Source organism: Sinocyclocheilus grahami, unplaced genomic scaffold, assembly GCF_001515645.1.
Source record: "Sinocyclocheilus grahami isolate Dianchi unplaced genomic scaffold, SAMN03320097.WGS_v1.1 scaffold152.1, whole genome shotgun sequence".
Lineage (NCBI taxonomy): Eukaryota > Metazoa > Chordata > Actinopteri > Cypriniformes > Cyprinidae > Sinocyclocheilus > Sinocyclocheilus grahami.
Genome location: NW_015505331.1, coordinates 1,695,438 through 1,711,548, shown reverse-complemented (window position 1 = coordinate 1,711,548; position 16,111 = coordinate 1,695,438). Strand labels below are relative to the sequence as shown.

Sequence of the window (16,111 nt, the reverse complement as noted above, 5' to 3'; positions counted from 1 at the left end):
GGAGGGCCACAGCTCTGCAGAGTTTAGCTCCAACCAGCTACAACTCTTGGATGTTTCAATCCTGAAGACCTTGATTGCATGTGCATTTTTTTCATATTTCATGAAACATGGTGGACAAATAGAAATTATACATTTAAACCATAACTGTGGTGTATAGTATTTCCTTCCTTACATTTATGCTCTTAAGTGATAAATAAGCTTCCAATGTACTGAATACGGAGCTGAAACACAAAAATCACAATCATGATTGTTTTATTTATTTTTTGTAGTGTTGTAGTGTATGTTGTAGTTGTAAGTATGCTCCTGTGCCATAAAGTGATCGTTAGATTGCCAATTGGGTCATAAAGTTGTAACAGAGTCATAGACTATCAGCTGCTGGTGCCATTGTCTCAAGTGTGTTGACCCATAACAGCATCAGAAACATAAACACTAACACTCCGTGTGTTTTCACCTTAAGGCAGTGATGATCTAATGAGCTTATATTGCATTATCTCCACAGAAACACCCATACAGAAATACTCTGCTTATTCTTCATGAGGTGACAGAAATGAAACTTGTTAGACTATAGGCAATATAATAATTTGTTAATCAAAATTATGGAATGACAGAATGCTGTCTACAGGCAAGGTTTTGACAGTTAACTAAATAAACACACAAAAAAAAACCCCACACACATAAAACATGGCATGTTACTGAAAATAAATGTAGGTCTAAATAAATTTTTTTAAAAACTCAGTTAGGTGCCAAGGCAACATTTATCATTTTCATTTAGTTTAACTTGATACTAAAATAAAGAAAATTAAAAAAAAAAAAAAAATTATGGAATGACAGAATGCTGTCTACAGGCAAGGTTTTGACAGTTAACTAAATAAACACACAAAAAAAACCCCCACACACATAAAACATGGCATGTTACTGAAAATAAATGTAGGTCTAAATAAATTTTTTTAAAAACTCAGTTAGGTGCCAAGGCAACATTTATCATTTTCATTTAGTTTAACTTGATACTAAAATAAAGAAAATTAAAAAAAAAATACTATAGACATGAAAAACTAATAAAAAATGACAAAATTACTAAAACGTTAATGAATTAAAATGAAAATATATATAACTAATTCAATATAAATATTGATATTAATATCAGTGTTAATTAAAACTAAAATTGATATTTTAAAACAACACTGAAGTGAGGTAACACCAGTACCCATGAGGTAATATCACATTGCTAGTATTCTAGAGTGATGGAATGTATTTAACTCCATAAGATGTGCTGTTGAAACCAGTCTTGATTTCCGTCAGTTGTCCCACTTTATTTTGACAGCTCCTTCCTTCCCTTGTAGTTGTTTCAAGTATACTTTGACTTTATGTCAGCGCCCTCCCTCTCTACCTCTCTACTCTGTTCTTCCTTAAGGGAAATTTGGTTCATTTGCTCAAAAGTACCCAGTATTCTGACAGTTTTTCATAGTATCAGTGTTTTCATTCTGCTTTTACATAAGAGACCCTGCTTGTAGCTGTTGACATTTTAAAATATGGCTTCAGCAATTACATCTATGCATTTGACATTTTCCGCTTAAGCAAAATTATTTTTATTGATCCGTCTTCAGTCAAAGGCTACTGAATCCTGTCATAATTATGAACTCTACCGCTTCATTCATGTCTTGATTCCGTTTAAAATAATTTATAACCAAGTTCAATAACAAAACAAATTTGTTGAATGAACAAACATTCAGAGGAAAATTGGCTGAGTGCAGTATAATCCAGTCAGCAGGCGTAAGTGTGAAAATATTTAGTCCTTTATCACCAATGAGATGTAAACGAGCAAACCAGGCAACACTTGTAAATCCAGATTTAATCACAGGCTCAGTACTAAAATGTCCCTGTCACAAGTGTTTTGTTCCCGCCATGAGCTAATGGATATAGAAGAGTGCAAAATAGAAATGAATCATGCTAAAATTCTTTCCAGTCAAACCACTCTTTTCTTTTCCTGCACAGGCAATACCGAGAAGACGGGCTGAATGAAAACGTGAGAGTAACAGGGCACCAGCCCTTCTATAAATATAAACCTTCATCCACCCAGAGTGTATTAAATATCCTGACTGTAGGATTCTTCAGAGTAATGGAATGCAGCTCATCATTGGCTCACATGATTACCTGATGGCAGTTTTGTCTGATGACAACATTAGACTGTGACTCACAACAGATTTTTGTCCAAATGAAAGCTGCCAGCTCATCATTTTAGTTTTGTCTATTGACACTAAATAGCTTTTTATGTTCTCATTAGCATTATTTGTACTGTACATGTACTGTAGATTTGATTGTAATGGTCAAAAATGTTTTTATTCTCCTGTTCTGATACTGTTAACATATCTGAAAGACCTTTTTCTTTAGGACATGAGTGGAAAAAATAGCATCCACAACGGAACATTTTGTGTGGATAAAAGGTGTGCCAGTGGCTGAGAGAATGAGGAAGAGAGAAGAAGACATGCTCAGAATACAGTTACGGCCTATGTCAGTTCTCCGAAGATGGAATCCCCAAACGGTGCTGCTAAACTTAGCCGAGGAAAACAATCTAGCTCTCTGCAGGGCGACAACACAAGTACAGAGATAGACACTCAAGCTCATGGAATCACACGGTGACCGTGATTTCACCTAGGAACAAAATTCCAATTAACCAATCAGAATTGAGGGTATAACTTTTCAGGAAATATCTGTTTTAGGCTTACGATCAGGGTTAGGTGCTTCTACACCCTTGGTAATCAGCTATCATTTCACACTGATTTTAAGAATAAATTATGGGTAGGGATTGTGCTTAGTCTATATTTTTGGACAGTAATGTTGATCCAGGATAAACAAAAGATGTTGATCCAGGAACATGTCTTACTTGGCAAAATCACGGTGACCGGAATCACACACACACAGACAGACATTGACATAATATGCACGAATACACTGCATGAATACAAATACCTGCTTATTGGGAGGGTAATGTGCTTAAGAAATGGGTCAAACATTGAAAATCCAATGTAGCCTGACATCATCTGAATTCCCCTAGATTTCTCATTCATTTCAACAGAACAGCCTCAAATGTTTACCTTTAGTGACATCAAGTGGTCAGGATGTGTAACAGCAATGAAGGAATCCACAAATACTGTTGTTGTTGTTGTTGTTGGATTCAGTGCTTTGGAGATACTTCAACCTCACTTCTTTGTTAGCTATCACATGCATTGAGCTTCCTTACATTAACTGCAGAAAGTAATAGGAGAAATCCCCTGAGCAAGCAGAGGTTAAATACCTATTTTAAAGATGTAATAATGACAAGGTTCACTCAGTTATTCTCCAATTTACTGGTTGATCAACAATAGGGAATAGTGTTAGCATCCCAGAGCCTTAACCACAAGGTCACCACTACCTTCTGGTCTCAGTAACGTTTCTGATAGGGTAATTTTTATTATTATTTTGTTTAATATTTTCTGTTTACATTATTTATATATTTGGCAGATGTTTTTAGCTCAAATTACTTACAACACTACATTCAAGTCTTGTTTTTTTTGTTTTTTTCAATCAGTTCATGCATTCCTTAGGAATCAAACCCATGAGCCTTGTGTTATAGCGCCATGCTATAGCCTACTGTTATCAAATTCCTATAATTAAATGTTGTTGGGATCATTTAGAACCATAATGACAAATATAGACAAGCTTAATAAGATTCAGTTATCTATAAATACGGCAACCATATCAAGATCTATTTATAGAACCCAATGTCTCCTTTCCCATACATCTAATATCTCTACTTCTATGCTTCTTCCGTTCTGTGGAGCACAATCCTGCAGGGCACCTCAGGCAGATATGAGTAAAATTTTTCTTCCTATTAATTTCTCCGGAGACACTTCCAGACTTTCTGCTTTAAGTCTTTATTGTATAGCAGCTTTGGCTCTAATGTGCCAGATACTGTACACTGTTAGATAAACTGCAGTGACACTGCATTGCTCTGTAGTAGTTTAGCATGTCATTTAGTATTTTATGTATGTATTCTTTTACAATCTTAATATCTAAAATCTTATTTTCTACACGAATGTCATTCCTTTAGCATCTGAACGCTATAATTTTATAATGATTGTAACATTTCCTGCGAAATCAAGCTTTTTAGAGTTTTTAGAGTAACTTTTGCACTATGAGTGAAAGCACTGCTCACAATGACCCTGGTTACCCTGCGGCACTCATCATCTGTTATCTCCCTCTTTGCGCTTTCTATAGTCAGTCATTAGACCATCATCCTCTATTTTGGCTTGGTAGCCTACTGTGTGACCCCCTTTCTTTTTGAAAAAAAAAAAAAAGAGAGAGTCATAATTCTGTTGAATAATTCAAAGGGGTGAAATTGAGAGGCCCTAGCGTTTCGACTGGTTATTGTTCCTGGGCAAGGTCGCTGAATGCTAGTAAAACGTGAACTCTTCATGCACGGTACTCATCACCCACCAGGTTCTGTTCAGTCAGGGCATGGTCCACTGCTACAACATCATCGCACACACACTCATGTATGCATGGACTCACACACACGTGATGTCAGCCACATGCACAGAGTGAAGTCCACTTGGGAGGAGGATGCCACGGCATAAACTCATCGCATCTGAAAGTGACGGTAAAGATGATTATTACTTTCTATGTGTATTTTATGCATTCATACTTTGATGATGTGTTTATCATACTTTATTCACATGACTGACAACTGATTTTTTATCATTAGAAATGAATTTATAATATAGTAATATTATTTAGATATTATTTAGCAAAGACAACTGTACTTTTACATTCCACAGTCTGCCTCAATATTTAAAAATCTGATGATTTTTGATTCTGATAAAATAGTTTGAATAGTTTACAATTCAAAGATAAAAATGCTTGAATATGAATGATAATTTTCTAGGTAATTTCATTTTGATACAAAACTATTGACTTTATTCAGGGTGGTCATGCAGCTAAAATGTGTGTATGTGAACTTATGAACATTACTTTCGATCTATTGCCCTTTGACCCCTGTGAGAGGACACTGACACTGACGATGAAAAGCATCATTGTGTCTATTGTACAACACAACTATAAGCATTGTAATGATCCGGTCAGCACTTACCGGTCTGGTTACACTCTGGTCACAAACAATACAAAAGACGCTAAACAGCTGCTGGGAGCCTTAACAACGTCTTCTTACCAATGTCCAGAACTCATGGATTCCTTTTTTGACTTATTTTCTGTTTTGTTTGCCTTTTACAGTGAGCATTGAGGTGGATGTAGGTAGGAAGATTGACTTTCTGCATGCATTTTTAATATGTGTTTTTATTTTGTGTTGTATGTTAATCTATGTAAAAACATTTTTTTTGTAGGGAAGGATAATGAATTCAGCCTTTACTACGTGGAAGTGGAGGAAAACTCTCAGGGAGGTCAGGAGAAGCAGACGACGCGAGATGGCAAACGGAGAAGAGAGAGAAATGGTGAAGTGAGCAGGAGAAGAGCTTCAGAGAAGAGAACAACTGAGGTGGACAATAAAAGAGCAAAGAAGAAACATGAGAAACGCCACAAAACAGCAAGGAAAGAGGGTGAGAAACATGAAAAAAGGCAAAGAAGAAAGAATGCAGACGAAGAGGAGGCTGAGGAAGAATCCAATAAAGACAAAAAGAACATTAAAAATGAAAGAACCAAGACACTGAAACGTGATGATGAGAAGGAAAAAGATGTGAAGAAAAAGAGAAAGAAGCATGTTAAAAATGAGGAGGACAGTGCAAATTTTGAAAAGACAAAACAGAAAGATTGTCATGACATGCCACTGAAGGAAAAGAAAAAGAAAAGAAAGAAGCCAGAGACTACGTAAGTTTGTATTCTTTTACCACTCATTACAATATTATGGACTAGATGGAGTCTAAAAGTTTGAAATCACATTTTAAAAAATCTGTTTGTTTTTTTTAAACAATAAAACCTGGAAAGTGTGTTTAAATAAGTTTATCTAAATATGTTTAGCTTGTTGGATTTTTTAAATGACGTTAAATAAGGAACATTATTTAATATTCATGTTTTAATCTTATTTTATTATTAAAACATTTTGCATTAAATCAATATAGAGTAAATGAAACATTTTTCAGGAATTTTTCATTTCAGCTTTTCTCTCAAATTGTGTTGATATTAATATAATTTGTAATGGAAATGTTATGTTAAATTGGAAAAATACAAAGCAGAAGCAATCCCATTTGTGGTCTCAGATATTTGAATCCCACTCAACATAACTGCATTTATTTCTCCCTCCCAGCTCAGAATCTGAGTCCAAATCTGAGTCTGAATCTGAATCGGACTCTGCCCCCGAGTCAAAGGACAATCAGGCAGTGGGAGTTTTGGGTTCTCTGACCCCAGAGGAGCTGGAAAAGTTAAAAGAAGCAGTGGATGAAAGGAAAAAGCTAATCGCCACAATGAGAGGAAAACCCTGGCCCATGAAGAAAAAACTAGTTGTCCTTAGGTGTGTCCCGTCACTGCTGTTTTAGCACATGTGTACACCAGCTTTCATAATGCCAGCGAGTTGTGTTCTGTCTCAGGGAGTCACAGGAGTTTGTGGAGAAATATGAAGGGGCTCTGGGAAAAGGCAAAGGCAGGAAACTCTACGCCTACAAGGTCATGATGATGAAGGTGAGGAGATGAGCATTATTAAATTGATAGAACTGAATATATCCTTCTACAGCTTTAGAGTCATCATTAGTTTTCTTTATTACTCTAATTGTCAGAAATGGATGAAATTTCAACGTGACTTTGAGAACTTCAAGACTGCCTGCATCCCATGGGAGATGAAGATAAAGGAAATAGAAAGTGTGACACTTCTCAGTTTGAGCTTCCTTCTCTCGCCTGCTGTTTTTCCCCACATCTCTAAACGAACTCTGTTTTATCTTCTTATAGGTCATTTTGGTTCATCAGTTGCCTCTTACTTTATATTTCTGAGGTGGATGTATGGAATCAATATGATTTTATTTGGACTGACGTTTGGGCTAGTAATGGTTCCAGAGGTGAGAAACATATTCAGTCCTTCAAAGTTAAAAATTACATATTAGTAACAAAGACAACATGAAAAGTGATTTCATTAAATATAACCTGTCACATTCTCATTCACCTTCCAGGCTCTTATGGGGAAACCATATGGTAGTATACCCAGGAAGACAGTGCCCAGAGAGGAAGAGGCCAGTGCTATGAATTTTGCAGTCTTATGGGATTTTGGGGTAAGTCTATATGATTATGCCTACCGTTCAAAAGTTTGTGGTCAGTAAGATTTTTTATTTGAAAGAAATATATTCTTTTAGTCAGCAAGGATGCATTAAATTGATCAAAAGTGACATTGAAGCATCAGCTTTGCCAACACAGAAATAAATTAAAATTTAAAATATATTAAAATAGAAAACATTTATATTAAACTGCGATAATATTTCACAATATTACTGTGGTTTTGATTAAATAAATGCAGCTATGGTGAGCAAAAGAGACTTCTTTCAAAGACATTACAAAAGCTTACCGACTCCAACTTTTGAACAGTACTGTACCACACACAATTTACATTGCATCCTAGTCCAAAACATGTTTTTGTCTTTTTCAGGGCTATGCTAAGTACTCTGTCCTCTTCTATGGCTACTACAATAGCCAGCGGGCCATTGGGTGGCTCAAATTCCGCTTGCCCCTGTCCTACTTCCTGGTGGGAGTGGGTACAGTGGCATATAGCTACATGGTGGTAATCAGGACGTGAGTGATGACAGTCCATATCAGAAACCTTTATTGAGTGACTAGAAGTACCTTTCTACCACTTAGTCCACAGACAAAACATTTCTTTACTGATTTTCTCACTCTTACCCAACAGTATGGCCCGCAATGCCAATGAAGAAGGTGGCGGAGATGACACCAGCTTTAATTTCAGTTGGAAGACATTTACTAGTTGGGATTACCTCATTGGAAATCCTGAGACAGCAGACAACAAGTTTGCTTCCATCACCACTAGTTTTAAGGTGTGTTTCTCTTCATTTTCCTTGTGCTGGGCCCACATCCACTTTGTAGATAATAAAGGAGTCTTATAATGTGAAATAAAGTTCTCCAAAAAAGAACTATAAAAACATTCTATATACATTTCAGAGCAGAAAACATCCTACAGAGTAAATAAAAAAGACCACATACTGACAGAGAGCTGCAAAAATTTAAATTCCACCACATTAATTTAAATATACATAATATATTTTAATGTAAATAGCAAGTCTTAATTATGACAAAAGTTTGAAATAATAAGTCATAATTATGACTAAATCAACTCATTATGTCATATTAATGTGACATATTATATATACAATGACTTACCAAAATGACACATCAGACAGACAAACACAAAATACCCACATTTACATCTATTCATTGTTCAGAAACCTATACCGTCACTATACCTTACCTGTTTCATATTAAGAGCCAGAATAAGGGTGTAAATTGTTAATTAAATTTTAAAAAACTAAAAACAGGATAAAACCTCAAATAACATCTCAAGAGGGGGGAAAACCCTTAGTCTTTAGGTGAAAAATAAATCATAATAAAAAGAATGATACGACCCCTTTAATCTGGCCTCTCCCAGCTTCATAATAAATTCAGCACGTTAACAGGAGGCCATTGTGGAGGAGCAAGAGAGCAGAAAAGATGACAACATCCACCTGACACGATTCCTTAGAGTGCTGGCCAACTTCCTGGTGCTCTGCTGTCTGGCAGGGAGTGGGTACTTGATCTACTTTGTAGTACGCAGGTCTCAGAAGTTTGCTCTGTTGGGACTGGAGAGCTACGGCTGGTGGGAGAGGAATGAGGTCAGACTCATGTAACAGTGTGCAATAGAAACCTTCTTATCAATCAATAAAAAAATGAATTTGGCATGGTTTCACATACCCTCAGGTGAACATGGTGATGTCTCTGTTGGGAATGTTCTGTCCCATGCTGTTCGATGTGATCAGCACTTTAGAGAACTATCATCCGCGCGTTGCTCTCCAGTGGCAGCTGGGACGCATATTCGCCCTTTTCCTGGGAAACCTCTACACCTTCATCATCGCTCTCATGGATGCCATCCAACTAAAGGTACAGCTTCATTTAACAAAGACTAAAGTGCTCACAGTTCCATCTTCAGTCTTTCTGATGTTCAAAAAAGTAATAATTTCCATCATTCTAGCTCTCTTGGGCCACAGAATCTGTGTTAAATGAATCATCTTCTTATGAAGGTCATTTATCCTCCTAACTGTCACATATTTTGAAGAGGGCAGAAGAGGAGATTGTAAAGAAGAATATGACAATCTGGCAGGCTAACCTGTACAATGGGACTGTGCCAGACAACTCAACTGCTCCTCCGACCACAGTGCACCCTGCTGATATTCCCAGAGGGCCTTGCTGGGAGACAATGGTTGGACAGGTATTGGGGAAGAGTGGTTCAGTTGAATTCAGCTAATTGTATAGCTCTTTTCACAATACAAATTCCAGTACAATTGGAACACAATACGTCCCAAATCAGCATTACAAAGTATAGAATTCCAGTGAACAAACCTCCAGTGAGCAAAATGTGTCAAGGGAAAACTCTTTAAGAGATTTAGGTAAGCTAAAGAAAAAACCTTTGGAGGAACACAACCTCCTCAGAATGGAAGGCTTAAGGATATGGTGGTATATACAGTATATATTCAGTGCTCTAGAATTGCAGAAATAATAACTTAGGATTTACACATTTCAGTTGTATGACAAATTTCCATTTAATATTAAGTAATCTAAGTAATTGAACTTTAATAAATAATTAACTGAGTTTTTTTCAGCAGTGATGCATTAAATTGATCAAAAATAAGGACTTTTACAACGTTACAAAAGGTTTTTATTTCAAAAGCTGTTCTTTTGAACTTTCTGTTAATCAAAGCATCCTGAAAAAAAAATACCCGTTTTTGTGGTTTCCACAAAAATGTTAAGAAGCACAACTGTTCAACATCTCTTATTATCAATGTTTCTTGAGCAGCAAATCTGCATATTAGAATGATTTCTGAAAGATCATGTGACACTGAAAACTAGCAATGGCTGCTGAAGTCAGCTTTGCCATCATAAGAAAAGTATTTTTTTTTTTTTTTTTACTAAATACAGTTTGGTAAATGGCAAATTACACATGATTTGACATTGACATGACATGACATTAATTTGATTTTACCCTCAGCAAATATGCATATTTAAATAAATCTAATTTAAAGCATTTGTATATTAAACAAACATTGAGTGTATGTTTGAACAAATAAAACAAGGTTGAAACTTTGACTAGAATAACTAGAGAGTTTAAAAATCAAGTGTTAAATTAATATTATGATGCATTACGTCAAATCTTTATAGATTGTCAGCATCCTCTGTGTCTACAGGAGTTTGTACGTCTCATCATAGTGACACTGAAAACTAGCAATGGCTGCTGAAGTCAGCTTTGCCATCATAAGAAAAGTATTATTATTTTTTTTTTACTAAATACAGTTTGGTAAATGGCAAATTACACATGATTTGACATTGACATGACATGACATTAATTTGATTTTACCCTCAGCAAATATGCATATTTAAATAAATCTAATTTAAAGCATTTGTATATTAAACAAACATTGAGTGTATGTTTGAACAAATAAAACAAGGTTGAAACTTTGACTAGAATAACTAGAGAGTTTAAAAATCAAGTGTTAAATTAATATTATGATGCATTACGTCAAATCTTTATAGATTGTCAGCATCCTCTGTGTCTACAGGAGTTTGTACGTCTCATCATTTCTGATACAATGACGACTTATATCACACTGATTATTGGGGATTTCCTCCGTGCTGTACTGGTGCGATTCCTAAACAACTGCTGGTGCTGGGATCTGGAGTATGGCTTTGTGAGTATCCACAACACATGCAGTGGTCAGTATCAGGGATTCCCCTTCATTTATAACTGAAGTGCACTTTCTTCATTAGCCGTCCTATTCAGAGTTTGACGTCAGTGGAAATGTTCTGGGGCTGATCTTCAATCAGGGAATGATCTGGTGAGAACTATCTCCATTTTATGTAGCATGTTTTCTTTGCTTTGAAACCAAATGAAACCAGCACACCCTCAAATCTCACCACATCTTTGTCATTGTGTATGTGTGTATCAGGATGGGGGCATTCTACGCTCCATGCCTTCCAGCATTAAATCTTCTCCGGCTTCACGTGTCCATGTACCTGCAGTGTTGGGCGGTGATGTGTTGTAATGTGCCTCAGGAACGGGTCTTCAAAGCTTCAGGCTCCAATAACTTCTACATGGCCATGCTGCTGGTCATCCTCTTCCTCTCTACACTGCCAGCTATATACACCATTGTCTCCATTCCTCCCTCTTTTGACTGTGGACCTTTCAGGTTTGGAAAGTTTATGTATGAATTAAAAATGGTGTGGATTATGGAGCTGGTCTGTTTAGCATAAGAACTGAGTAATTTGATGTTTCTGAAATTGTTCAGCGCGGTGACAGCTTTTAATCTCTTGAATTAAGTATAAATACAAATAATTAGACTTAAAGTAACTGGCTGGTAAGTATGTATTTATACGTATGTGTATAAATTAACACTGAATAAGTGGAGGGATGGTTACAAGCCAAGTCTTGCAATGGCAGATCTTTAGCACTAGAGTCCAGCAGAGTGCAAGTCTACAATTTTCTCACATCCTTTTTCTCCTCAAAATCAGAACAAAATGCAGTTACCTTTATTTGAAGAAAGTTCATTTATTTATTAATTTTTTTGTTTGTTTTAAAGATTTACAAATACAGCCAGTGAGTACATTAGGATAAACAATAAATAAATAAATACAGCTAGAAATAAACATATAAAATAAAAGCATTAAAATGTTTACAAATTAATAAGTTTTACAGCTGTCTTATAAAAACAATGATTTATTTCCCCAACAACACTTGGCGGGAACTCTGTCCGCATATTACCTGTGCAGTGTAGGACAGTTGAGGCAGCGTGTGTAGTAGATGCAGCATGCTCTGTAAACAAGTCACTAATGGCCAAAATGTTGTTGTATCTTTTCTTGACAGCATTATACCTTCATTTAAATAAATGGAAAAGCACAATTTCAATGGATCCCATGGCTAAGAAACTGCAGACTGACCAGCATAAACAAATAAAATAAACATTTGATAACACGTGTTTGTTGTAAACTATTTACTATATACTAGTTTAGACTTAGGTTTCTGCCGTTTTAAAAGAGTGTCCTAGAGTATTCTTATATTTTTCCTGCAGTGGGAAAACCCGCATGTTTGATGTGATTCAGGAGACCCTGGAGTCAGACTTCCCTGCCTGGTTCGGTAAAGTGTTCAGCTACGCCTCGAACCCCGGACTGGTGCTGCCTTTTCTTCTGCTCTTGGTGTAAGTGGGAATGTCTACATACATCTATATTTCCTCTACTTTTTTGAGGATGTGAGATTGTAATGGTAGGCCTACATTTTTTCTGTCATTTTAGTCTTGCGATTTATTATCTGCAGTCCACTTCTAAAACATACAAAAGGGTAAACATGGAGCTGAAAAAGAAACTTCAAACAGTAAGTTGGGAAGTCCAAATGTATGTTCAAATGTCTCCTACAGTAAAATATGAATTTTAATCAGGGTTATATGGGCAGTAAACTCACCACTAGATGAAAGCACTAACATTGAGCTAAAAATAATTCAATTTTTAAAATGATGAATTAATAAATAATAATAAATAGTAGTAGTATAATCACATAGACTAAATTATGTTTTATATTAATTCAGTTTAATTTTATCACTGGACATAGATCTGCTCACTACTGTTACAAAATCCATAGTGCATTTATAGTCATGTCACTGAATTCTCCAATTTTGTATTTACAGCAAAATGAGGAAAACAAGAAAAAGAACAAACTTGCAGCCTTAAAAGCAGCCAATGAGCTGGAGCAGGCAAGGAAAGCAGGAGAAACACGCAGCAGCAGCGCCTCCGATTTGGGTGAGAGCACACAGAACGGGTCACAGCTCCCATCAGTCAGTGCATAAGACAGCAACTTGGAACCAATGCAGAGAAACTTTCCATTAAAGGGTTAGTTCACCCACAATTTAAGATATTTTTGATGAAATATGAGGGCTCTCTGACCCTGCCATAGACAGGTTGAAGAGTTGATGTGCTGTGACTAAGCTGTAACTAAATCAGCATACTATCATCTCAGAAACATTGCAAGAATTAGAGGTTTTGTTTCCAGTCAAGACTTGGAGAAACTTGTTCATGCCTTTATCACCAGCAGGGTGGACTATTGTAATGGTCTCCTCACCGGCCTTCCCAAGAAGACCATTAGACAGCTGCAGCTCATCCAGAACGCTGCTGCCAGAATTCTGACTAGAACCAGAAAATCTGAGCATATCACACCAGTCCTCAGGTCCTTACACTGGCTTCCAGTTACATTTAGGATTGATTTTAAAGTACTTTTACTCGTTTTTAAATCCAGTGTTGGGAGTAACGCGTTACAAAAGTAATTTTTCTTAAATTCATTTTAAACCTCTTAAATCAATTTAAAAAAAAAATAATTTTCAAAGTTTTAAATTCCTTGTTTTATTGTTGTGATTATTGTTTTTATTTTATTTTATGTAAAGCACTTTGAAATACCATTGTGTATGAAATGTGCTATACAAATAAACTTGCCTTGCCTTGCCTGTGTTTGGTCAGCAGGTGGCCACAGTCTTAAAACAACATGCCCTTGTCTCTATATATCAGTGTTGCTGTGAGACAGCAGTTGAAAGGACTTTCTGCCTCCTCTTTCTCAGGAGTGAATGAAGAGAGCAGCAGCATAGATGAAGCAGGCCATCACAGACAAGCTGGACAGAACGGTCGTTTTATTCACCCTTCACAGAGTCAGCATACTCAAAACTCTGAACCTCCCGTCTCCTCGACCCACACAACTACCAGACCCCCTGCATCCCGGGGCCACACATCATCTGGACATCTTCCAGGTCACCCACAGCAGCCACAGAAAAACTCTCACTCAAACAGGAGATAAACAGCACAGATGTAAACAGATAAATAGATGAATCTGTTTGTTGCATGCACAACATTTGGCACTTATATGGCCATTTGGATTTCTTGGTGATACAGTATAAATCCTGTGCCCAGGCCTGCAGCACATATCATGAACGTCACAGTGAATCTCAAGGGCTTGGTAGCTATGTAACTCTAGAATGATAAGTATCTCTGTGAAAGAGAAATGATTGCTCTTGTTACACACAGGCCAAACTAGGGTCAAACTATCTCTTGATTTGTTGTTTTTTATATTTATTGTTTAGTTTTAGAAATATTTGCTTGATTGTTGGTTTACATGCCAATTGCAACTAGTTATTAAACTACAGCCGCTAAAGTAAACCTCTTTTTGACTAATATGTTAGAGAAAGAACCAGGGGCGTTTCTAACCTTTCATCAGTACTGGAGCACAGGCTCCCCATCAAAAAAGTATGCGTGCTCATATTTTGGTACGAGCAAAATAGTTGTAGCTTTAAATTTAAAATATAAAAATCGCCTTTAAAGTTATCCAAATGAAGTTCTTAGCAATGCATATTAGTAATCAAAAATTAAGTTTTGATATATTTACGGTAAGAAATGAACAAAATATCTTAATGGAACATGATCTTTACTTAATATCCTAATGATTTTTGGCATAAAAGAAAAATCGATAATTTTGACCCATACAATGTTTTTTTTGGCTATTGCTAAAAATATACCCAAGTGACTTAAGACTGGTTTTGTGGTCCAGGGTCACATATAAGGATTTATCAATAATATTTTACTGGGACACAGCAGTATTTTACTGGGGGCTCTTGCCCCAGTAAAAAGGGTCTAGCAATGCCCCTGGTAGGAGCACATGCATCTTATTTACAGTGGCCCTAAAATGTGTTTGGATATCTATGCCACACTTAAAAATATACGAATGTCATTGTATATAACAAAATATAATTTATATAGCAAAAACAGTTTTCAAGCAAAATGATATATAAAAAAAAAAGTTCAAAATTTAAAGAATCACATTGTAAAACACTAAGCCAAAAGACAAACATCTGGTTAAAAGTAAAGCTAAAGCAAATCTAGAAGAATAGCATAATTTCTTTGCAGATTTCCTACATTTTTAAGTGGGACTCAAGTGTCCAAATGCCTTTTTAGGGCCACTGTAACAGTCAACCCAAAGTGCATCTTTAGTCCCCATAGATATGAAAACAAAATCATTTTTCAGCACTCAAGATTGACAGCTTGGCTTTGCCCATCTTTATACCTCTCCTCTCCATTTGATTGTTTCCCCCATTCTCCAATCCATGCAGCTTTATCTTGATGAGCGTGTCAGGTGGCCCAAAACATTTCCATGCTCCGTACTGTATTCTTTTATGTGAGGGGATTTGTGTACCATTTATGTGAGGGGATTTGTTCCCAACCCACTAGAGGATAGTAAAAACATTGAGAGTATAGTTTTAGCACGTTATTTGAAGATAGATTGAAGAGATCTTACAATCCTAAGAACCTTATGATATCCCTGTTTCAAATTGTGACTATTACTTATTAGAGAATTGGCACATACGTTTCATTAACATTGCAAATGCTCATCCATAATTCATGGGCAGACTTTATTAAGTATTAACAGGAGTCATTTGAGATTTTGTTTATTTGTTCATTTAGGAAGCCAATGTTCATTTGAAGATACAGCTCTTCCTGAATATGCCAGGAAATCAAGAATAGTGATAGCATTGGGCTCACAAATCTGCTCTCAGCTCTAGGGGTGTCTAATATCTCAGATTATTTTTCTACAGCCACAGATTTGGCTGCGAAGATGCATGTGGCTCATTTGTCATGCCACGGCCCACACTGCTCTGTTTGGGGTTACGCTGTGTACCATTTATGTGAGGGGATTTGTTCCCAACCCACTAGAGGATAGTAAAAACATTGAGAGTATAGTTTTAGCACGTTATTTGAAGATAGATTGAAGAGATCTTACAATCCTAAGAACCTTATGATATCCCTGTTTCAAATCGTGACTATTACTTATTAGAGAATTGGCACATACGTTTCATTAACA

General features: G+C 36.3%; 1 protein-coding gene across 1 annotated transcript; it reads left to right on the top strand.

Annotated features, from left to right (window-relative positions):
* The first annotated feature begins 4,427 nt into the window (after positions 1 to 4,427).
* On the top strand, positions 4,428 to 14,401 carry LOC107592401 (transmembrane channel-like protein 1). Its single transcript, XM_016281901.1, is given in 21 exon segments — positions 4,428 to 4,469; positions 4,471 to 4,636; positions 5,266 to 5,286; positions 5,376 to 5,856; positions 6,293 to 6,496; positions 6,573 to 6,663; positions 6,759 to 6,840; positions 6,928 to 7,034; positions 7,146 to 7,244; positions 7,616 to 7,758; positions 7,874 to 8,018; positions 8,655 to 8,849; positions 8,935 to 9,114; positions 9,290 to 9,442; positions 10,788 to 10,916; positions 10,996 to 11,063; positions 11,175 to 11,414; positions 12,294 to 12,419; positions 12,514 to 12,592; positions 12,903 to 13,014; positions 13,824 to 14,401. Coding segments are annotated over 21 exon segments (3,096 nt in total). The 3' UTR covers positions 14,057 to 14,401.
* The last annotated feature ends 1,710 nt before the right edge of the window (positions 14,402 to 16,111 follow it).